Source organism: Trachypithecus francoisi, unplaced genomic scaffold (genome assembly GCF_009764315.1).
Source record: "Trachypithecus francoisi isolate TF-2019V2 unplaced genomic scaffold, Tfra_2.0 Lachesis_group8, whole genome shotgun sequence".
Classification (NCBI taxonomy): domain Eukaryota; kingdom Metazoa; phylum Chordata; class Mammalia; order Primates; family Cercopithecidae; genus Trachypithecus; species Trachypithecus francoisi.
The window spans coordinates 73,718,774-73,742,982 of record NW_022681473.1 but is presented as its reverse complement, the minus strand read 5'-3'; the positions used below and the strand labels follow the sequence as shown (position 1 = coordinate 73,742,982).

General features: G+C 36.6%; 1 protein-coding gene across 8 annotated transcripts in view; it reads left to right on the top strand.

Annotated features, from left to right (window-relative positions):
* Positions 1-24,209, top strand: part of DLG2 (discs large MAGUK scaffold protein 2) — a 1,315,102-nt gene that overhangs the window by 812,922 nt on the left and 477,971 nt on the right. For all 8 annotated transcript variants that reach the window (XM_033207409.1, XM_033207408.1, XM_033207419.1 and 5 more), the window contains one exon: positions 15,913-16,068. In XM_033207409.1, the coding sequence (XP_033063300.1) occupies positions 15,913-16,068 (156 nt within the window). The remainder of the gene's footprint in view (positions 1-15,912; positions 16,069-24,209) is intronic.

Here is a 24,209-nt window from a genome sequence, read left to right as displayed (position 1 = left end):
GTACTATTTTTTATCTTCCCTTAAAAAAAGAACTTAATATTTACATTCTACAAATATTAACATTTATCCACGGAATATAATCAAGTCAAAATAAGTTAGAGCAATAATTTGTATTCTGTAGTACTGAAAGAGTTAATGTCATTCAAAAATGTGACTATTTCAGACCTTTTTCAAAAAGAGCAGGTCTAATTGTAGTTCTCAACTCTGATAGCCCATTAGTCACCTGTGAAATCTCTTTAAAAAACAAAGTCCTTAGCCCCATGCCAGATCTACCAAATCTGGATGTCCAGGGTGGAAGTGGGACATGAATATCAAAAACACAACTAACATATCCACAGGTGATTCTGATGCACAGGTAGATTTGGGAATCACTGGCTTAAATTCATTGTGTATTTGACCTCAGAAAATCGTATTACCAGAAGTTGGCTGGGCGTGGTGACTTGAGCCTGTAATCCCAGCACTTTGGGAGTACGAGGCGGGTAGATCACCTGAGGTCTGGAGTTCAAGACCAGCCTGGCCAACATAGTGAAGCCACATCTGTACTAAAAATACAGAAATTAGCCAGCAGTGTTGGTGGGCACCTGTAATCTCAGCCACTTGGGAGGCTGAGGGAGGAGAATCGCCAGAATCTGGAAGTCAGAGGTTGTAGTGAGCCTTGATTGCGCCATTGCACTCTAGCCTGGGTGACAGAGTGAAACTCTGCCAAAAGAAAGAGAGGAGAGGAGAGGAGGGGAGGGGAGGGGAGGGGAGGGAGAAAATCATGTTACCAGAAGTAAAAGCAAAACGTAGCACATTAGAACACACACTCACACACACACACACACACACACACAGAGGCATTTCTCTCATAGGGCAAATTTTCATTAAAATAGCGGATGACCCTAGACCACTGAGACTACTAGTGACAATGTGTAAAGAAAATCATTGATCCTGAGCAAGAGTTACCAATCACAGAATTTGTATGGCAGTGTTTAGATTTTATAACTAAATGTATCAGCTATTTAAAAACACTTGTAGCAGGTATGCACTTTACAAATACATTTCGATAGAACATTATTTTATTTTCTTTAAATCCAAATGTATAATAGAATAATAGGCTCTGTCTTGCCTGCCTTTTCTCTCAGAGCTCACCCTGAGCATCAACCCTTTAGGAGCTCAGATTTTTGAGGAACGAAAACCTGGAAGAGAGAAGTTTTTGGGAAAATTATGCTTTTCTTTCTGTATTACAGATCTCTAGTGAGGCAAGGGAATATAAAGGTCTGGTTATATGCTTCAGACTTGGGAAGAAAAAATAGGAAGCTCAAAACACACATTAATATTTCAATTATCCTACTCCCTCCTATTTATTTATTTTTGAGTCAGAGTCTCGTTGTTGCCCAGACTGTAGCGCAGTGATGAAATCTTGGGTCACTGCAACCTCTGCCTCCCGAGTTCAAGCGATTCTCAAGCCTCAGCCTCCTGAGTGGCTGGGTTTATAGGCACGCACCACTATGTGCCACCACTATGCAAAAGCTATATATAATATCTACTGTGAAGGTTTATTGTTGTAAAGATTAAAGGTGATGGTATATGTGACCATATAGTGACTGAGAAATTTGGGTACCCTCCATTCTTGCAATAATCTAGTATTCAACCATTTCCCTCCTCTACTTCACCATCTAAAAGCCCAATTCCAGATTTCAGGCAAATCACATAGATTTTATAGAATATTTCCTAAGGAGACAAAAGGGAAGATTATGGGGTGACTTTGCTCCAAATTCTATGTTCTGTATACCTCCCTGCTGCACGGAAGTATTCTGAGCTGACCTCAAGATTCTGTGGAGCCCATTGGCTCTTTGATATTTTGACCATTACTTTTCACTGTGCCTGGCTTTTACTACAACTCTCCAGCAGTTTTTTTGCCTGATATCTATCTAAGCTGTTATTGGAATGTATTGTCTTAAAATTTCTCTCATCTGTTGAATCTGTTACGGGTTGGTTAGATATAATAGACGGAAGGTTTGGCTCTATTGCTAGTCTTTTTAAAAAACTCTTCCATCTAGTTCTGTTATTCCCTGTGTCTTCATTCCAGTAGTTCACTTAACAGCACCTCTGACTTCTGTTGGCTGTACTGGGCCAGTCAGGATCAGTAATAAAGCACAGTTTTCTCTGGATCCTCACGATAGGCAATTAATGTTGTCTTTGTTGGGCTTCATGACTAGGCACCTGTCCCTCAGTTTAATTCGTGATCTTACTCAACCTGCTTGAAAGACTTTGGCCAACAGTGTACAAGAAAATAGCTCTTATTTATTTACTCTTGAAAAGGTTTTGGTGGAACAGGCGGTGTTTGGTTATATGAATACGTTCTTTAGTGGTGATTTCTGAGACTTTAAAAGAGCATAAATGGGAAAGCCCTATGTATGGTTGCCTTAAGAACGTGTTGTGACAGTGAAGGAAGAGTGTCTATTTCCCTGCCATAATGTTTAGTCATTTTAAGCTTTACTTTGTCAAATACATACACACATCTCTAAGACGAAGTAATGGCTAAGGGAAGAATTTATGTCTAGAGCAGATTTTTATCTTCCACATCACCTAGATTAGTATCTGGTACATAAATATAGTTGTTTCCTGTGTGTGTACCATATGGCAGGTGATTTGTGAAGGCTTTGCATATATTATCTCATTTAAGCAGTTCTATAAGGTAGGTCTTAAAAAGCCATTTCCAGATAAGGCAGCCAAGATTCAGGCAATAGAGGTACTTCCCTGTAGTCACACAGATAGGTGGAAGAACAGTATTTGAACCCAGATCTTCTAGTCCAAATCTTGTGCTCTTTCCACCATGTTCATAGCCTCCCAATGTGTTTTCTAAGAGCAGTAAATATGTTGAGTGAATAGATGCACCAGTAAAAGAAGACTACACTTGCTGTAAGTTTGCTTTAATTTTGTGTCATCTTTTCCATAAAATGGCTTTAGCGAGCACATAATTTCCCCAAAGTAGACTAAACTTTAAGTAGAATCTTGTTGGTAACAGAATATATTTGCATAACTGAAGACATTTGAGATTGACAAATTTAAATAGCAAATGTGGTGATACCAGTTAAGCCATCTTGTTAGTCATAACCAATTATTTATAATGAGCTTTCACTACTCTCATAATGCCGTGTTAGTTAGTACCTAGGCACTACATAGAAATAAAAGTTGCTCATTAATAAGGAAGCGGTACTAATTTGAAAAAATATGTATTTTCTGTTTCTGTGGGTATTTGGGGCTGAATTGAAAAGTACCCAATACAGATCCCTAACAGTCCTCCCCTGGAGTTAAGAGAAAAAATAGTTTTTTCCTCCTGCTTTTTTGAGTTATAATTGACAAATTTTTATATATTTAAGGTGTACAACTTGATGTTTTGTCGTGTATACATTGTGTATTTGTCCATTTTCAGGCTGCTGGTAAAGTCATACATAAGACTGGGCAATTTACAAAAGAAAGAGGTTTAATGGACTTACAGTTCCACATGGCCAGGGAAGCCTTACAATCATGGCAGAAGGCAAAGAGAGAGAACTTGTGCAGGGAAACTGCCCCTTATAAAACTTTCAGATCTCATGAGACTTATTCATTATCATGAGAACAACATGGAAAAGAACTGCCCCCATGATTCAGTTACCTCTCACAGGGTCCCTCCCACAACACACGGGAATTTAAGATGGGATTTGGCTGGGGACACAGCCAAACCATATCACATTGTGAAATGATTACCACTATCAACCTAACTAACATATTCATTACCTCACATAGTTACCATTTTTGTGTATGTAGTGATAACATTCAAGATCTACCCCCTTACAGGGTACAAAAAATATTTTTAAAAAATAAATTTAAAATACAAAAAAATATATTTAAGGAAATCAAAAGTACCCATAATCCTGCCATTCAGATAAAGCACTATTAACATGTTGGTAACTTTTCCATATTAACCTACAGATGTACAGATATGCCTCTTACAAAATTGGCATCAAACTATATATACAGATTTATAACTATTGCTCAGCTTGTATCATGAATAATTCTTAATGTCATTTAAAAGTCATTTAGAAAACATGAAATAGTGGGAGAAAATAAAAATTTTATGTAAACATATTATTCATAAGTGATATTGAACAAATTCCCTGCCATATGCTTCTAGATTCTTTTTAATCTCATTCTCTACTCAATAAAATTAGGATCATACTTAATATTTTTTATTATTCACAAAAACTGAATCAAACCGTTTATCTATGATTTTAACCAGCTTTTTTCACTTAATAATATGTTGTGTCTATCTTTATATGTCATCAAATTTACTTACATAGGAATGTTTTTAATGCCTACATTAAAACTATATTCAATGCTAATGATTTTTTTTCACTTAATAATGTCTTGTGGCTATCTTTATATGTCATCAAATTTACTTACACAGGAATGTTTTTAATGCCCACATTAAAACTATATTCAACACTAATGAACATAGGTTTTCCAGTGGTTTGCTTCTCCAAATGCTGTGACAATGACAATTCTGTGAACACCTATTGTACTGAGTTTTGTAGAACAGATTTCTGGAAGTAAGATTTCTGAACTGTAGGTTCAGCAGTTTATACTACTACCACTAGTGTGTGGAGAGTGTTTTTGCAGCCATTAAAAAAAGGATAGCCAGTGCCATGTGTACTGACACAGAAAAATGTCTAATATCCAACGTGAAATTTAAAAATAAAAGCAGTGGCATAATATGTATAATATGACCAACTTTTATTTTGAAATTATCTAGCTGCATTCTTATGTATAGATTTGAGTATAGATGTGAATATGGGGATAGATATAAATAGAGACATCTTGTTGAGCACTGAAAATACAAAATTAAGCACATATATTGATTTAAAAGCACATAGCAGACAGGGCATGGTGGCTCACACCTGTAATCCCAACACTTTAGGAGGCTGAGGAGGGCAGATCACCTGAGGTCAAGAGTTCAAGACGAGACTGGCCAACATGGTGAAACTGTGTCTCTACTAAAAACACAAAAATTAGCCAGGCATGGTGGCACGTGCCTGTAATCTCAGCTTCTTGAGAGGCTGAGATGGGAGAATCGCTTGAACCCAGGAGGCAGAGGTTGCAGTGAGCTGAGATTGTGACCCTGCACTCCAACCTGGGTGACAGAGCAAGAATCTGTCTCAAAATATAATAATAATTAATTAAATAAATTTTAAAAATAAATTAAAGAACATAGCAAACTAAAGAGGGAGTCAGAGTAAACAAGTAAATTTTATTACAGAATAAATGTATATGCTGGAAGGCAGGTTACTAGCAATGTAGGGAAACTTGCAAGGTGATGGGGCTGGCAGGTTGCCAAGTAAGGATGTCCAGTTAAATGTGAATTTGAACAATAATCAACAATGAATAGGTTTCAGTATAAATGTGCCTTATGCAATAGTCATGTATTTATACTAAAAAATTATTTGTTATGTTTCCAAAATAGAAATGTAACTGGACATCCTATATTTTTATTAGCTAAATCTTTCAACCCTAGACGTGGCCAGAAATATGGTTTTGTCATCATAAGAGGAAATTATCTGTCATGAATGAATTCACATCCACAGACATGACAAGAGAGAGATGTATAAACCAGATGGCCTACAGCTGGATTTCCTATTTAAATATCTATAGTAGTCAAAATATTTACTGATTGTCTTCAAGACACTGTGCTATTCAGGCATCATTTAACCTAATACTCATAAGGCCCTAAGAGACAAGCACTATTCCTGGGTGTTAGGGGAGGAAACTGAGGCATAGAGGTAAACAACCTGCCCAAGATCACATGACTTAAAGGAATGGGGCCAGACATGAAACTAGATAGTCAGACTCACAGTTCGTTTTATCTGTTCTATTCTCTATTGCCTTTAAAATAGGAACTATAATTGCTAATATGACCAAGAAATATATTCAGATCACTGAGGGCAAGTATATGCTAGAGAAAGAGTTTAAAACAATGACAACAAAACACTTAGTGGTTGAACCCAGACAATCTGGGTTCAAAGTCAAGCCCTACCACTCACAAGTCAGGTGTGTGAGGAGGGGCAAGTTAATGCCAACCTTTGCAGATAATAGTATTACATATGTCTTAGGTTTCATGGGAGGATTACATGACATCGGATATATATAGCATATGTAGCACAGGGCCAGCCTCATAGTAAGTTCCCAAGATATATGTGAGTTGTTATTATTATTTAAAATATATCGAAGTACAAAACCAAGTGGCAATTGTGAAGAAATACTGTATGGGAGTTAAGAAGAGAGAAAAATCTGTAATCAAGTGTACTCAGAAGACTTTATGGAGAAAGTAGGAGTTAGACTCTGATGGAAACCAGGGACTTTCTAATGTTTAGGGTTGGAAGAAAGTACCAATATATGTAAATTTTAATAGGATGGAACCATCAACTCAAGGGGATTTATGACCTCAGTCTTTGTCTTGGTCCGAAATCCCAATAAAAGTGCTTCTTAGCAAAGAGCCTTCTCTAAAGAGAGCAAGGCAGTACTATAGCAATCTCTTGTTCTTATGCATGTCTTATCCTTCCCTCATGGCCACCAAACAATCTTCATAACTTGTTTACAGTAACAGGCACAGAAGACTAAATGGAAACAGCCGCATGAAACAGAGGAAAATGTACCTCTTTCAAGGAATGTGAAAGAAACCCATTTAAGTGATTTGGTTAAAGCCACCTTATCCTTCCTGTTCAAAAGTAGAGAATTATATCTGAACATTATTTTGCCTTCTAGGGAGCTGTTGTTATATGCAATCTCAGCATCCATTCAGTCAAAGGTATAAGAGTTTTCCCCCCTGTAGAGTTTGTCTTAGTAATGTAAAATTGGCCTACAAAAGTATATAGATGAATACATATTTTGAATTCTACTTTAGAAAATGTGATTTTGCTAAATATATTCAGAAATTCTTGTGGGGGTGTGAATTTTAAAACTCAAAGCTTTATCAGGTTTGGCAACTTTAGGTGTTACCAATGTCAATCATCCTTGAGCCTCTGAGGAAAGAAAAGAATTATTTTAGAGGTGGAGTATTTATTCTGTAATATTATATTTTAACAGCTTGATAAAAAGAAAGAAATTGTAAGTGATATTAAGCTTCAAACCTTCTCTTTGGGGGCCTTTGTAATGTTCCTCACACTTTCCTTTGTCTTTTGTTATTTCCAAATTTTTCTCAAAAAGGAATGGCCTTGCTTTTTTTCTCTACACTGTTGTTTCATAGTACTGGCTAAGAATATGAAGATGTGGGGAGTATACTCAACAGACCAAACCTGAAAATACCAATGGGATACACAGCTTGAACAATTGTGCCCTGCCCACAGGTCTGCTGAAAAAGCAAACCAAACTCATAAGGACCAGGTCACTCATCCGCTAGCGAGAGCTGAATAGACAGGGAGTGTGCTTGGCTCAAAGGATGCCAATCCAGAGGCTAACCAATAACCAATAAGGTGATTTATTCAAAGAGGTGTACTAAGTCCAGCAAATACTCTGTTAGGAATGTTTAATTGAAAAGCAGTCCAATCGAGGCAATGATCAGTGAAAGGGGAAGCTAGTGATTTACGATGAAAAGGAGGCCTGATAGTCCATTTTGAGTCTAATGCCAGCTGATGTCATTACAGAACAGAAACTGAGGGAAAGACGAAGCTATCAGGTATAAAGTATCTCATTTATAAATTAGAGTTAAAGTGGTGATTTGAGACACAAGGAACAAGTAGCACAAAAGAAACAGCGTTATCTTGAAGGGAATGTTGTAAAGGTCCAGCTCGTTAGATCTCACTCTTACACATTTCTCACGCAGCTTTTTCTGGGTTTCCATGGACGTGTGTCCTGTTACCTAAAGTAATTTAAATAAGTCTCTGTTCCTGCAATCAGATTTCCTTACAATCAAAATATTTGTTCAATAAACAAAGGGATCATTTTTTAAATTGTTTTACTATATACCTTGTACCTCTCTCTCTTACTAGGTATATAGTACCTGCCACAAAGTAGGTTTTTGGTAAATATTTGTGGAATGAATGAATGAATGAATGTACAAATGAATAGCCAAAATGATTGCACTCTTTTAATTCCATCTAGTAGGAGGAACATTATCTTCCATAACTTCTTATCAACTATGGATGTTAAAATTGTACTCAAGACCTGCCTAACTTTTCAATTTTGTCATCTACTCAAACCTTTAAAAAACTCCCTAAATGGGACATGTTTGCAGATTCCTCTTTAAATCTGCATGTGCTGTTACCACTTTCCAGAAAGCCCTCTTTCACTCCTTTCACTCTCTTTCACCCTTTTCACCCTCTTTCACTCTTTCACTCTCTTTCAAACCTGCACTAGAATTCCTACTCCCCACAGTGATTACTTTCCTGTATTCTTAGCTCAGTCTCTCTCTGAAATGGTAAGAGAATTAGGTGCTTTCACTCCCTGCTGTCCCCACATCCACATATACAATTTTGTATTCCACTTTATTCAACATTATAAAATAAAGCATTTTCCTGTCTCATTAAAATGTTTTATGAATATTAGGCCGGGCGCGGTGGCTCAAGCCTGTAATCCCAGCACTTTGGGAGGCCGAGACGGGCGGATCACGAGGTCAGGAGATCCAGACCATCCTGGCTAACACGGTGAAACTCCGTCTCTACTAAAAAAATACAAAAAACTAGCCAGGCGAAGTGGCGGACGCCTGTAGTCACAGCTACTCGGGAGGCTGAGGCAGGAGAATGGCGTGAACCCGGGAGGCGGAGCTTGCAGTGAGCTGAGATCCGGCCACTGCACTCCAGCCTGGGCGACAGAGCGAGACTCCGTCTCAAAAAAAAAAAAAAAAGTTTTATGAATATTAACTTTAATGATTAAACAATAAACCATCATGTGAATATATCTTATATTCCATACCCTTCTGTTGCTGAACATTTTGATTGTTTTGTTTTATTCTGTTTTGCTCTTATAACAAACCACAATGACTTTCCTCTATAGAAACCTTTGGACATATTTTTTATTTTCTTCTTCAGATAGCACACTAGAGTAGAATTGCTGAACCAAAAGACAGGATTACTTCTAAAACTCCTGAAATTTATTGCCAAATTGCTTTCTTGAAATGTTTTAAGGAGGTTTTACACTCCGTAGCACCAGCAATATAGTGTCTATTTCAACATACCACAACTAAATTGTGATTCGTCAATTTCAAGATCCTTTATTTTTTAAATAGGTAAAGGAAATGTATCATTTAATTTGTGTTATCTTTATTCCTAGTGTGGTTAAATATTTATATGTGTGCTTGTATTTCTCATTTGTATTTTCTCTTGTGATCGGATTCTAATTGTCTTTGTTTTCTACTAAAATGTTATTGTATTTCTTATTGAGTTGTAGGAGCATCTTTAAAATATTGATAAACATAATTGAGCAAATGTTTTCCCCAGATGATTGCTTATTTATGAGTTTTTGCTTCAGTGGTTTCAAATTTTTTATGTAGTCAAGTCTCTCATCTTTTATGTGATTTCTTCCATTTATTTCATGCTTAATTTTTTTTCCATGAAGATTCTTGGTTAACTATTAACCTGACTTTTTGTAGATCTATATTTATCCTATGAGATCAATTAAATTTTTTTTAATCGATACAAAGTCTTTAAAAGCAGGCTTACAAAAGTGTAAGAGTTTAAACACTAGTATAGGACATATTGAACCTTCCTCAAATAATTCAAATCCATGTCTCAAAGGCCTTGATCTGGCCATAATATTGACCCTGTCACTCTTTGCCAATATTTGTTTAAACAACTTTCAGAAAGCCACAAAAATAGTACTATAACTGGACACCCTCACCCAATACCAAAAACAGAGATCACTCTCCCTTTTGTTACAATCACCACTGTCAAGGTCATTAATGTTCAACTTCTTATTCCAATGAAACACTCCATAACCCATTTACAACCCACTGCCATGAGAGAGCCCAATTTTGTTGAAACCCAAGCGTTTTTTAAGGAAATAAGTCATCTGAATATTCAAAACAACTTTAAATGATGCAGCTCTTACTCTGCCCTTTCTCTCCTCAATCTTCCAATAAACTCCTCAATAAACACAGTAAAATATAACTGAAAGTGATGTTTACATAGAAAAAATAGTGAGCCAACCCTAATTTCTACTTTTAAACATAAGTATTTGCAGACTGTGGTACCTAAACTATTATTAATAACAAATTACTTATGACCCAGCAATCTGATGTGACAGCACAGCTGTGAACCATACAGAAAAGCAAACCGTTATAAAGATCCAGGTACAAATCGGGCGTTAGAGTTCGGGCTGCTATATTGTTAAGGGCAGTGAAAATAATTGAGAAGTTCAGAGAAAGTGATCATCAACCTCCAGGGCTATTAAAGAGGATCAATTACCTTTTAAATATACAGAGCAAAAGTGAATCTTTAGAAGGTGCCTATGCAGTACCTTTTGTGAGACTGAAAGCTATCGATTGTTACTTCCTTTGTTCAACCCTCTTGTAGAGAATTCACATTACCTGAAAGTGCTATTGTGTGAACTGACTGATTCTAAGTGAGTGGGTGACGAATATTATTTGTATGAATTCTCACAAAGGGGAGCAACATTTTCTGAGGTTGTGCATCCTTGTGAGCTCAAGTGTCTAAGAGTGATCATCAAGATAATAATAATGGCTCCCTTTTGGTGAGCTCTGAGTGAGTGCCATGGACTGAGCTAAGTGCTTTATGCACATTCTTCCTATTTCTCACAGTCATCCTTAGGCTGATATTACTATTCCCACTTTCCAGATGAGGATGTTAAGAAACAGCAGAAGGTCATGCAAGGTAGAATTTGGAAGAGCCAGATCTAAACCTAGTTCGATTTGCTTGTACTTAACATGGTGCTCATAATAATTTAGATCTATGCCTAATTTTGCAATTTATAATTTTTCTGATATACAGAAAAAAACTTTTAAAATATTATTTTAGGTCTATAAATGAGAAAGCTAAGATTTCCAAGAGTTAAGTAAGTGTGGTGCAAATCGGCATCTACTCCAGCTTCCCTAGTGGAAATTCTTGAGTGCTCAGTTCAATGGTGCTTGGAATTAGGGGGGCGAATAGGTTCTTACAAATCACCTAGATCAATCCCTCCCCTAGATGTCTCTATATCATATTTTAAGGCCCATATAACATCTTAATCAAGTGACTAATACTTTTCTGCTTAAAGTTCAGTATAAGAGAAGTCAGCCTCTTTCTTAATCATTTTTATAATGTCATTTCACATGTTGAGCCACATAGTTCACAACCTGATCCTAATACTCTTTTAACCCCTAATTACGTTTAGGGCTTCCCAAAATCCTACCCTTAAGAGTTATTAGCCCAGCCCTGGAATTCAATCATCTTATACTTTTCCAAATTGTTGGCCCAATAAACAGTGTATTATTTATAAAGAGGAGCATGAGGCAACCTTTTAAAGTTACAATCCTTTTTCCTCCAATTATGTCTGGCAATATATTAGATACTTAGGCATCTGAGCCCTTGACATCCCAGCTGCTATAATTAATGCAGTTTGGTTCTATATTCTGCAAATACAGGGCATGCAGTGGGATGACCACCTCCCATTAGGGCAACCAAAGAAGACCATAGCAGGATAACCTTTGGAGAATCTGAAAGGTCTGCAGATTTAGCTATATTAGTCTATATGATAAAGAAATTTATGCTCAAAATCATATACATATATGACCCAAATCCATCTTTTTGTAATTTTAGATGCCCCCTTTTAGTTCTGGCTCAGGAAAAGAGAATAAAAGGTACTGATCACTTTTGTTTTTCACAGTTCCTTTCATTTTCTATGACAGTACTTCAGTAATACATTCTTGCATTCACGAAAGTAATGAGGAAACAAAGATACAGGAGATTTGGTCCTGATCCTCCAGGATCTAATATTCTAGAGAAGTAGAGAGCATTGTGAATGAATAAAGACAGTACAATGAGGTGAGGTCCCTGCCTGAGACAGCCTGAAGGCTTTGAGAGCCCTTTGGTAGGGAGTTAGAAAATTCAATGAAGTGTAAGTCACTCTCACTGTTATCTCTAAGAGAAGAGAGTCATATTCCTTTGACCTTGTCGCTTCAGGTGCTACACAGATGAAGACTATCTACAATCACAGTCATTATTATCACTGTCTTAAACATTTATTATCTCTGATACAGGGCCGGGACTGTAGTGAGGTGAGTGAGGTACTCACGTTGGATGCAAAATTTAAGGGAACACCAAGAAACAGCAATTAAGACAAAAATACTTTAATGAAATATTTTAGAAAATAAAATTAATGCAAAAGAATTTATAATGAACAAAATATCAAACTTTTAAAGATAGAATTAGTCTGGTATTAGTCTCAGGTACTATGAAATTACATAGAGGCCCAAGATTTTGTCTGTTGGCTTTGGAAGGTATAGTCTAGTTGAGGTGATGTGAAAGAGATGTGAAAATAAACAAGGTGCCTGTTTTATTTTCACTGTACTGATTGCAAACATGAGATCAGATCTAACTTCCAATAAGGAGACATGGTGGGAGATTGGTAGTTGATTGACAACTAATGTCATATGGGAATCATCAAAGAAATTCAATAGCATGAGCTCTCATAACCCAGTTGAAAGAATGAACCCAGACAGTTATTCTAGACTCAAGGTACCTCTAGACATTTTTAGCAACAAAATTTGATAGAGCTTCACTCCGGTGCTCTATAATTAGTGGACACAGCTACAGCTACCTTCTCCATGTTTGCATCCTTTCCTTATTCTGTTAACTGATAAATTATTCTCCTTTATTCACATTATTCACCTTCTACAGGAGAATCCAAATGGTCTAGGCCTTTTCTTTCTTTCTTTCTTTTTTTTTCTTTTTGAGTCCCACCATACAGATCATGGTTGCAAGGTGAGGGGCCCAATCCTGATCCAATGGTCTAAACTGCTTTGGTTAGGGAGGATACTGAATTTGGTAGTGGCAAGTTGTCCAAATGGGAAGGAGCAGTTATAGGCAAGGTAGTTTTCCTAAGAATAAGGTATAGATGAAGCACCTCCCTCCAACATACACTAGTATTGTGGATTAGCAATTTAAAATGACAAGGAAATAGAACAAATAGCAAGTGCTAATGGAGTTCAGAGAAAAGAGAGATCACCAAGGGCCAGTGTGTGCTAATTATATACTATAAGAACCTGCAATTATAAATCCATAGATATGCAAATAAATGCTGATGGCTCAGCAGATGAGCAACAAGGTCATTATCTATGGCTCTTTATGAATGGACAGCAAGATAAATGATTTGTTTATAAATTCACTTAGATATTATACCAGTATGTTCGAATGCTTTTCCCTCCTTCTGGGGGCATCCACAGTTAGACCTCTTGGATTGGATTTCCATATTCACTACCTTCTGACCTAGGCCATTCTGGCAGTTCCAAGCAGGCCCTTTCAATTATGACTAGCTGATTCACGCTGCCAAAAGTCATTTCCCCTTGGCACTTCCTTAACTAACTAAACGGGAAGTGATAGTGGCATCTGTTCTGCCACCCAGATCCGTGATGGTTTATAAAATGGCATTTCTTGTTTGTCTGATGGGGAGAGGTCACACAGAATATAACTGCAGGGAAAGACTAAGAATGCTGACTCCCAGTATTAGGCCTTCTGGAACTCAGGGCTGAGAAGTCTGTGAGGAGCCCACTGTGCCCACTGGAGTGACTCTCACAGGAACTGTAGGCAGGCATTGCAGTGGCTAAACTCAAACACACAAGAAACCTATCCCTTTGAGGGCAGATGAACCATGCACACATGCTTTAATTAAGTACTTAAAGCCAGTCAGTTCATGATGATGTTGGGATTCTGGTTTTTCTGGTATAACCTGTGAGAATTTATAACGGCCTAAAAAATTTAGAGTAACTTATGGCTCCCTTGAAAGAATCAGAAGGTTTTTAAAAATTTCCCTCAGCAAAGAATGGTAAAAAAAAAAAAAAAAAATTCATTTAATGAAACATTTACCAAATACCTACTATGTGCCATTTCTGTGTTCAGATTGTAGCCTGTGTTGTACTTTTTGTATACTGCACTGTGCTCTAGTACATAATATACATACTGTATGATAGAATATATGACAGAATCCTAGCACTGTAATAACACCATTAGACAGAAATCTTCAAACATGAACCCCATTTTTATGCCACTTGAAAGGAGATTTTCACTGATATTTTTAACGTTGTTGTTTGATTGCAAGAGAACTTTGTCAATATTGCAAGAAGACTTTGTCAAATTTTCAAGTGGTTTGTTATGTTTTGGTATCTTTTCATCTACCCATCTTCTGAGATATTAAGTGTTCTCATAATCAACAAAAGAAACTGTATTTAATATCTCTATTCTTTAGCCAGTGAATGTACAAAATAACAAGTAAATAAATAGGGAAGAAATAGAGGTGAAACAAAGGTAAAATGTACCTGCAATATCAGTAACTGTTTCTTTGTGTTGATAAGACTTTGAAAAGTGAAGAATTAAGCTTAGCAAGTATTGGTCCACTATGAAACCATCTGAAGGTGACTGAAAGCAAAAAAAATAAGAGCCTTCTTCTAAAATCCAAGGTATTAAAGCCTGCTCCAAACACCAAATCTACTAAATATGTGAATCAAATGATAATATTATATTCATAAAATGGTTCCAAAAAGATTCAAATAAAAGTTTCAAGAGTTCAACCCTGGACAAAATACAGGACCTCATTTTCATTGGCTTGAATTTATTATAATTTTCAGAAAGTAAAATATTTTCTCTTTATTCAGTTGAATACAATGTAACCAGGAATTTCTAAAAGATCTCCATTAGCCAGTTTTGATTGTGAAAATTTGACTCAAAATATGGTGCTACTGAAGTAAAAGGACTAGGAGAAAATTAGAAACATCATTTTCTTAGTCTGTAGAGTCAACATCAGACTGAGAAAATTGGATCAGCTCTCCCAGGCAGAAACAACGTTACTGAGATGACATTATCATGAGAATGTTTCATGATCTAAAAGAAGTCACTGAATCCTTTCTTCTAAGGTTCTGTGCTGGCAGTTTAGATCAGCTGCCATTTTATGTATAATAATATTTTCAAATTAAGATGCAGAGATTTCTCCAAATAGTCATAGGCCCAATTTACAGAAAATAGCATTGTTTACATTTCCTATGTATACAGAAGATATTAGATGGACTCCAAACATAATTAAATACATTAGCATTTGTAATAGGCCTTATTTATACTTATTTCTTTGTATTAGATGTGCAGTCTTAAATTTTGTAGGAGTATGTCTGTTAAGATTAGGTCCCATTTATATAAGAAAAAAAAATGATCCTACCTTGAACAACACAGTTTATCTTTATCCACAGAGAAGAAATTCAAAGGTAGCTAGTCCAGAGTTGGTATAGTGCCACTCCATATCATCAGTGACACAAGTGCTGTCTTTATATTCCATTATGTGTATTTTTTGGCTTTATCCTCAAGTTTGCTTCATGGTCTTAGATGACCAGTGAAGCTCCACCCATCATGTCTGGGTTCCGGGTGAGTAAAGGGAGGAAATGTGAGAGAACAAAATTTCAAGAATTCCAGCTAAATGAGCTTCCTTATAAGCAGCTATTCCAGTTCACCGAACGCTTCAGAGCACTCAAATCACATAGGACTGAACATTTTCATGGGGCCATATTTACCCACAAAAAAGTCTGAGGAATAAAGTCTTTATTATAAGAAAAGTTACAAGTAGAAAAATTGAGTTTCTTCTAATAACAAATAAAAAAAAGTGGTGTTTTTACTTTTGCATATGGTAAAATGCTACTGGTTGCACACATGTTCCTTGTATATACTAACCATGCGTATCTTTCTCTTCCTCTTGTACCACCAGGCCTCCGGAACCTGTTTACAGCACTGTGAACAAACTATGTGATAAGCCTGCTTCTCCCAGGCACTATTCCCCTGTTGAGTGTGACAAAAGCTTCCTTCTCTCAGCTCCCTATTCCCACTACCACCTAGGCCTGCTCCCTGACTCTGAGATGACCAGGTACTGCATGCGCTTCCTCACTTCATCTTCTCGAATTGCATGTGCTTCCACAAGGATGAATGGGTAGAATCCGCCTCTGCTCACTTCTCTTGCACTAAACATCTTCCCCAAGTTGGAGAGATGTTCTGCTGTTCCCTTGGTGCAATGGGAGAAATTAAGAACGTTGCCTTTTTGTTTTGTTTTGTTCCCTGGAGTGATCCCAGAGCACTTAGACATGATCACATGATGCTCCACATATTCCTGGTTCCTATACATTTTAATAAGGTATTAATTATATTTTTCTAGAAGAATTAATTTTGGAAATTAACACCATTTCATTCATACAGAAGGATGAGGCCGGGCACAGTGGCTCAAGCCTGTAATCCCAGCACTTTGGGAGGCCGAGACAGGTGGATCACGAGGTCAGGAGATCGAGACCATCCTGGCTAACATGGTGAAACCCTGTCTCTACTAAAAAATACAATAAACTAGCCAGGCGAGGTGGGGGGCACCTGTAGTCCCAGCTACTCGGGAGGCTGAGGCAGGAGAATGGCGTGAACCTGGGAGGCGGAGCTTGCAGTGAGCTGAGATCTGGCCACTGCATTCCAGCCTGGGTGACAGAGCCAGACTCCGTCTCAAAAAAAAAAAAAAAGAAGGATGAAAGGGAACATTTGTTGAATATTTTTAAATAATATTTAATAAGTGCTACTCTGCTCTAGGCATAATGTGGCCTAAGAAATATGTACTATTATCACCATTTAATATTTTAGCTAAAATATTAGATTAATATCACCATTTAACTGAGTCCTTAAGGTATTAAGCAACTTGTCCAAAACTACAGAATCACTTGGTTCCATCTTACCACACAGAGCATAAAATTAATGTTTATATTATGTTATCATGCTAGGTGTATACATATATATATATTCTCGTATTTACTGCTCCCAGCCTATTTAAAGAAATAGATGTTCAGAGAGGTTAAAGGCATTGCCCTCAGTATGATCTTGCCAATAAATGTGGAGTCCAAATTTGACCTTAGAATGTTTTGAGTCTTTCAATAACTTTGTAAAGAAATTAGTCTAAGTCTGAAAGTTGAACACAATTCTGTGTTAGTGTTCCAAAGCATATATATGAAAATAACAAAAAAGACCTCATCTTTTCATAGTAGCCTGAGTTGGAGAGAGAGGAAAGCAAGAAAAATAGAATTCAGTGTTCCACAAGGTAGTTCCAAGTCAGTCTAAACAGAGATCCCAATTGTAACGTTTCTACGCAGAATGGGGTGTCTATATAATGTTTTCAGACAGGAATATCTTCATAATATTGTTAGGGCTGAGAAAATACAGACTTTAGAATGATTCAGAGTGAAGATGGATATATCAAGATGGTCTGCTAAGAACATCATCTTTATTTTTTGATATTTTGAAAGAATAAGTTTAGAAGTCAATTACTGTTCTATCTAGGAGAGTTGAATAATAAATTTTAACTTACATCTAACATTTCCAGAAATAAATGAGAAAACACATTTTTAACTATGTAAATCAGCTAGGTCATTTTTATTAATTTGCAATAATTAAAGTCTAATAATATTTCAGAATACTTTATAAATATTAAATCCACCTATATTTTTAACAAATCATTAAAACTATTTCTTGATACAGTGAACTATGCCATTTTAAAGCTAAAAGGTCAAAGTCACCATAGCCCAAAGGAAATGAGAAGAGTCACATATCTGTAATGACTTGCTAGTAATTATGTACCTATACTCAGCTACATAAGGGTAGCTCACATTTATTGAGCTCTTCTGTGCCAGGCATTTTGTTAAGTACTTCTTATGAATTATGTATTTTAATCTTCATAATAACTTTATGAGGTAGATGTTATAATTATATTTGTTTTGCAAATGAGCAATTGAGACTTGATAAGTTGCCTGACTTGCCCAAGATCATCCACTAGTGACAGAACTGGGATTCAAACCCAGATGATAACTGACCTGGCAGACCATTAGCCATTTTTGCTCACTGGAAAAAAATTTCCACCCATTTCTCTTTTTCTGTCCTTTCTCTATCATTACCCTGACTTCTCATATACCTTCCCTTCTTCTGGCTCTGTGTCAGTAAACATTTTTTTTCTTTTTATCCTGTGTTCCTTTTTTATTAATGTAAAAGTTACATTGGTTTCCTTCCACTCCACTGGGGATTTTGAAGCATCGCTCCTGAAAAATTCACCAATAAGTAGCCGATAAGAGTTTACCTCTATGTGAATCTACCAGATATGATTCTTTTCAGCTCGCTTTCTGTCATCTGCATCATGAATACAATAGAGTTATTTATTTTTCAAATAAAAACATTATAATACAATGTTGAATTTTTTTTTCAAATGACACACCCTGTCTAATTCTGATATGCACCAAGCCCCAACCCCCATCCATCATTCCCCTTTTTGGGAATTCTATTTTCAATTTATTCTATTTTGGTCCCCTTTCTTCTCCTTTTTTCTTTTTCCATTATCTTATTCTTTATCTTATCTTTGTAGAAAAACAGTCATAAAAACACAAAAACACACAGACAGCTATTTTAGTGGCCTTATCACTAGCAGTGCATTGATACCAAGAATCTTAATTTCACCCCACTTTGCTCCTCCTCCATACTTCCTCAGCTTAGTAAATGGCACATACATCTACCATATTGTTTAAGCCAAAAACTTGAGAGTCATCCTTACTACCTTGTTTTCCCTCATATCCACCATTCAATTCATCTTCAAGTCCTGTTGATTCTACCTCCAAAATATCTCAGGTTTATTCACTTTCCTTTACTACTATTTCCACCACTTTATTCCAAGACCCCATCATCTCCCACCTATAGTAGCTTCTTAATTGTTCTCACCATTTCCACTGTTGACCTCCAGGCTTATTCTCAATGCAACCAAAGTGATCTGTAAAAATACAGATCAGATCTCCTTTTGCATTAGGATGCAATGTGAAGTCATTAACATAGCATCTGGGCTCTGCATGACCTAGCCCCTGCCTGCCTTTTGGATAGCTCATTTCACTCTTCCCTTTGCCAACCACACTATTCATGTTGGCCTTCTTTTTATTCACAAAATGCACTAAATCTCTTCTAGTCTCAAGCGTTTCACATACGCTTTTCCCTGGAATTGAAAAGCTCTTTTTACACTTTGCCTGATTAACTTCTGGTCATCTTAGATCCAAGCTTAAATTGCACGTCTTCAGAGAAGCTCTCTGAAACAGAAAATCAGGCCCCCTATTATGTATTTTCTTTCTATTTTTCATAAGACTCAAGCAATTTATAATTGTACATTTATTTATGTGATTTTCAAACTAAATGCCTGTATCACCCTCTACACTGTAAGCTCAATGAGTAGAATTGTGTTTATTTTGTGCACTGCTATATTCCTAACACTTAGTACAGTATCTGGCTAGCAGGAGCTCAGGATTATTGGATGAATATATAAACATGGAAATAAAATCTGCAAACAAGCAAACTGATACCTGTTTGAGAACAAGTCATAGCTCAAGCTGTGCTTTACCTAGTTCTTAGTAGGCACATAAAACTACTCCATGAATGAATGAATTCATGTATAGAAACAAATAATAACTAGAACTCACTTTGTGTTGTACTTTCACCATAAACTATGTCTATGGTGATTGTCTACATTATAAATCCATTAGGCACCCGTCAATTCTTCATGAAAACTCCGTAATTCATTTCAGATATTATTTATTTTTCCAATGGGAAATACCTTTCCAAGCCACTGTATCTTGAAATGTAGCCAATAATTCAGGGGCAAAGTAAAAATATTCTGGTTCCGTTTTTGACACCATCACCTGTGTGCTGTTCTCTGTGTTCTTGAATAACATATAGACCCTCAGAAGTAGATGAGAACTTAGAATTAGATAGACAAACCCTTATCCAACTCTAGTAATGTTGTGGAACCCAATCTACTATTTCACAGGTCTATGTCTTATTACCACTCATGGTTAAATAAAAATATTCTAGGATCTTTTGCCCTAAAAAAGATTTTACAAAAATGTATATATTAATTTATTTAGCTAATACTTATCAAGGATCAACAACAACGTTCAAGATGCTACTATAATAGGACAACCTTTTACAAAGGTGCAAGCTGAAAAAGACAGCCAAAAATGTTGAAGAAATGCCTGATTTTTAGGATGCAGTAGTTAATGATGTCTATTTTGTTCAGAGCTTTTGAAAAATTCCTGAAGTCTATTCCAGAAACATGCACATATTGATACAGCAATTATGGCTTCAGATTAGAATACGCACTAGCTCTGGGAAAGTTAGCATGTGAAACCATCCTTACATTTACATTAGTTTAACTCCTAATCCACATTTAGAAGAATAAAGGTGAGTCAGCAAAAGCAACCTGAGTCAGTCTCCTGTATTTTCTGAGCTTCAGTGGGAATACCCAAGATCTCAGTTCTTTGAATTAATAGCAAACATTTAGGGATGAATTAATTGTACACACAATTTACTTCTGTAAGACCATTTAAAAGGAAACAGAGAAGTTGTTAGTTTTTCTTAGGAAAGCACTTTAAATTACTTGGCACGGTGCCTATGGCTGCAGATTATGTTTGGAGGAATTGACTTTTTAATGCTTGCAGAAACAAGAAATGTGCAGAGCCTGAAATCAAACTAAAATTTGAAAAATAAATGGGATTTCTGTGGGACTCCTGCTTATCTAGTACATCTCTTTTTCTTTGAAAAACAAGTAATTTTTGATGTTGTAATTGGTTTTTCTACTTAGGGAGAATAAGTTATTCAGCTTTTGATATTTCTAGGGCAAGGAGAATAGTATTCTTGGCTGCTTTTTCAATATTTATGGCATATGTTTATTTGTCCTTTTACATAAACGGTCCTAATTATTGCTATTTTGCAGTTGATAACAGAGGCTGAAATAAACCAGATGAAGGCTAATTAAAATATACTGGCAGGTTTTGCATGGGAAATGAACTGTGAAGCACTATATCATCATGAAACATCTTCACTCACTGAAGGATATATATTCATGGGACTTCAGCTAGGTACCAGGCATCATCCTTAATGTTAGGGATTCAAAGGTGAAAAAAACATGGTCTCTCCCCTTAAGTATCTCACAGGCATATAAATGAAGAATTACTTACTATGTGATATATATCTGCTAAAAGGCCTCAGTTTCTCAAATGCACCTAATCTCTAGGTAGCTGTTAAAATAACAAATTTAGAGAAATTAAATGTAACAGAGTTTATCTGAGCAAAGAACAATTCATGAATCAGGCAGCACTGAGAACCAGAAGAGGTTTAGAGAGCTCCACTGAGCAGTTTGAGAAGCAACCTTTTACAGCCTGTACACAGAAGCAAAGTAGAGAAATCACCTGATGGGCTACAGCTAGGCATCTGCTTTATTTGGGCATGGTGTGATGAGTTGGCTGCCTGAAATTGGCTGACACCCAGCTGCTTGTGACTCTCTGAAACTCTACTGTGTATAACACTTCTAAGTTAGGTTTCAGATTGTTATGTGGAAACTCAGAGTGTGGAGACAGCCTTAACCTAAGGGTGTCCTGCATATTTAATTGAGCATAACTAAAATCAGATTATTACAAGTGATAGTGTTGGAAGCAAATATGACCTTCGACTGTCCCTTCTGCAGAGGCATTAACATACACAAAGAAATGGCCCCATCTACTCCTAGCCATCAATTTCTAATCATTTATAAGAAGCATTACCTATAGAAAATGCACATTCATCTTCCCATAGGTCCATCTGCAAGTCTAATGTCTAACTATTCTCTGCTGGGCTCAGAGAATCCACATTTATAATTTACCACCTTTGTAGAAATCATAATGTTGGCAGCCTCAAGCCATTCTGAGTTTGGGGATGCAGAGCGAGATCTTTATTTTGTAAGACCTCAGTCATATGCCAGAGTTATGGTGAGCCCCTGAATAGTACCTCAGGCTGAGGTGAGAATGATTTTTTATTTTTATTAAAGAACTGTTATAAAAGACTGTTTCCATTCATAGCTTAATAGTGAGTCCAGTGAAATGTGAAGGGAAATGAATGGTAGAGTTGGCAGTATGGGAGAAGGGCTATGCAAGCCTGCCTGTATTTTTATAGAGATCTACGTATTTTACAACATGCCATTTTGTTTTCATCAAGGCTTCAAAATTTACTTCTCAGAGAAGAGAAAATAAACCTTCCATTATAACCCTTTAATTCAGTTCTGTAGATTATCAGCACATATAAAGTTATAGGATCCCTTAAATGGGTTTTTAAAGTCAGCAGGTATGTGTGTTCCAAATTGAATACTAAAACTTATCTTTGGCAAGCTTTCTTTCCTTGCAGAGTGGCAAAAAATTTACTGGGCCTTTAATGTTTTAACTGTTTCAAAGTCTGTAAATACAAAATCAAATATAAATTCCAAAACTAATCTGTAATAGAAGCACATGCAAGTCTCTAAAGGTAAACATAGGAGGAATTACCTAACTCTGCCCTTGTTTTTCTGGGCATTATCATGAAGACACTGAGTTTATCAGTAGGATTACGAAAGAAACGTGTTCCAAGTAAAAGAAATAGGAAAAAGTTAAGCATCGTTGTATATAAAGGCACACAATGCCTTCTGGGACTACCAGACTACCTGTGTGGCTGAGGGCTATTGGGTGGGTGATAAGGTTGGAGAAAGAGGCAGCTATGTATCATAGAAGACCTTACTTACCAAGCTGAGGATTTTGTACTTTATCCTATAGGCAGTGGGGAGCTGTTGAAGAGTTTTAAAGCTGAGCAAAGAGACAATCTGCTTTGCATTTTTAAAAAGATCACTCTGCCACCTGTGTCGGAAAAGTTTGAATGCAGGGAAACTAGTTAGTATTATATTATAGAGCAGGGTAAATAATGAAGAACTGAACTGAGACTATCGAGATAGGGAGGTACAAATGGATTCAGAATTATTTATTAAATAGAACAGGTGGTACTTGGTGACTGACTCAGGGGAAGAATTTTCTAGCTTGGGATATTCACTGGAGGGTGATTCTTTGCTCCTGTTGGACAGAATGAGCACTGTTGTCCACAGTAAATACACTTAAACATAAAACTCTTTAGAAAACAATTGGGAAGGGAGGCAAAATATGTCAGGTCCCTTGTTTGAGGTAGTGGCAATATGAGGTCACAGAGGAGCTAAGGATTGTGCCCAAACTATCTAGGTCTGAAGCCTTCCATTTGGCCATACTAATCACGTGCATTTTAGCTAAACATATTACCACCCTCAGAGCCTCAATTCCCTCATCAGAAAGTGAGAAGAATAATTGTATCTGTTCTATTTCCCTCATAGGATTGTTGTGATGATCAAGGGAAATTGAGCAAATGAATTTTCATCCAGGCACTAGCCACATTAGTCATTATTAATTGTTCCCATATGTGTATTCTATTTTAAAGCCTTGAACTCATGTATATTTATTTCTATTGCTATCACAAATCAGGTAGAAAATGTTTATCGGCTCAGGCAAATCACCTGAGGTCATAAGAAAGCTGTTTGGGCTGAGACCTTCTATCATTCTTAGCAGCCATCCTTCTTGTCATCATAATCAATGTCACATATTTTTCCTTTTATTATTACATTTATAGACTCCCTGTAAAAGGCGGCATGTGTCTAATCCCATATGTGATTGTGTACTTGTATGAGATACTTTTCTTTTTTATCTACTCATGTAGTGCTATTTTTTCCTTACATGTTTCTTCTCAGGAATGTGGACAAAATAACAGCCACTTTATGGTGCACAGATTAGTAGCCAGGCACTTTACATAGGTACTTTATTGTTTCTAATAATCTCAACAATTTTGCAAAGTGTGTGTTTTGATCTAGCAATTGGAGGAATCTGGGCTGTACCCAAGGCATTCTCACATCCAAGCTCATCTTCTCACAGAGCCTTAATCACGTTCACTCTGTACACTGTAGCTTCTCACTCCGTCTCCCACTTCCCGCATCCACTCTGCCATGAATCTGTAGACTCTGAAAGGAAATTTGAGCCTTGTTCACATGATTCAATCTGGGAAACAGCACCATTAGAAACAGAAAGAAGATGCTTACAAACCATTGACCTTCTTATGCCCTTAAAAAGCTGATATAATCTTAAAGAATGCTTTATTTCACTT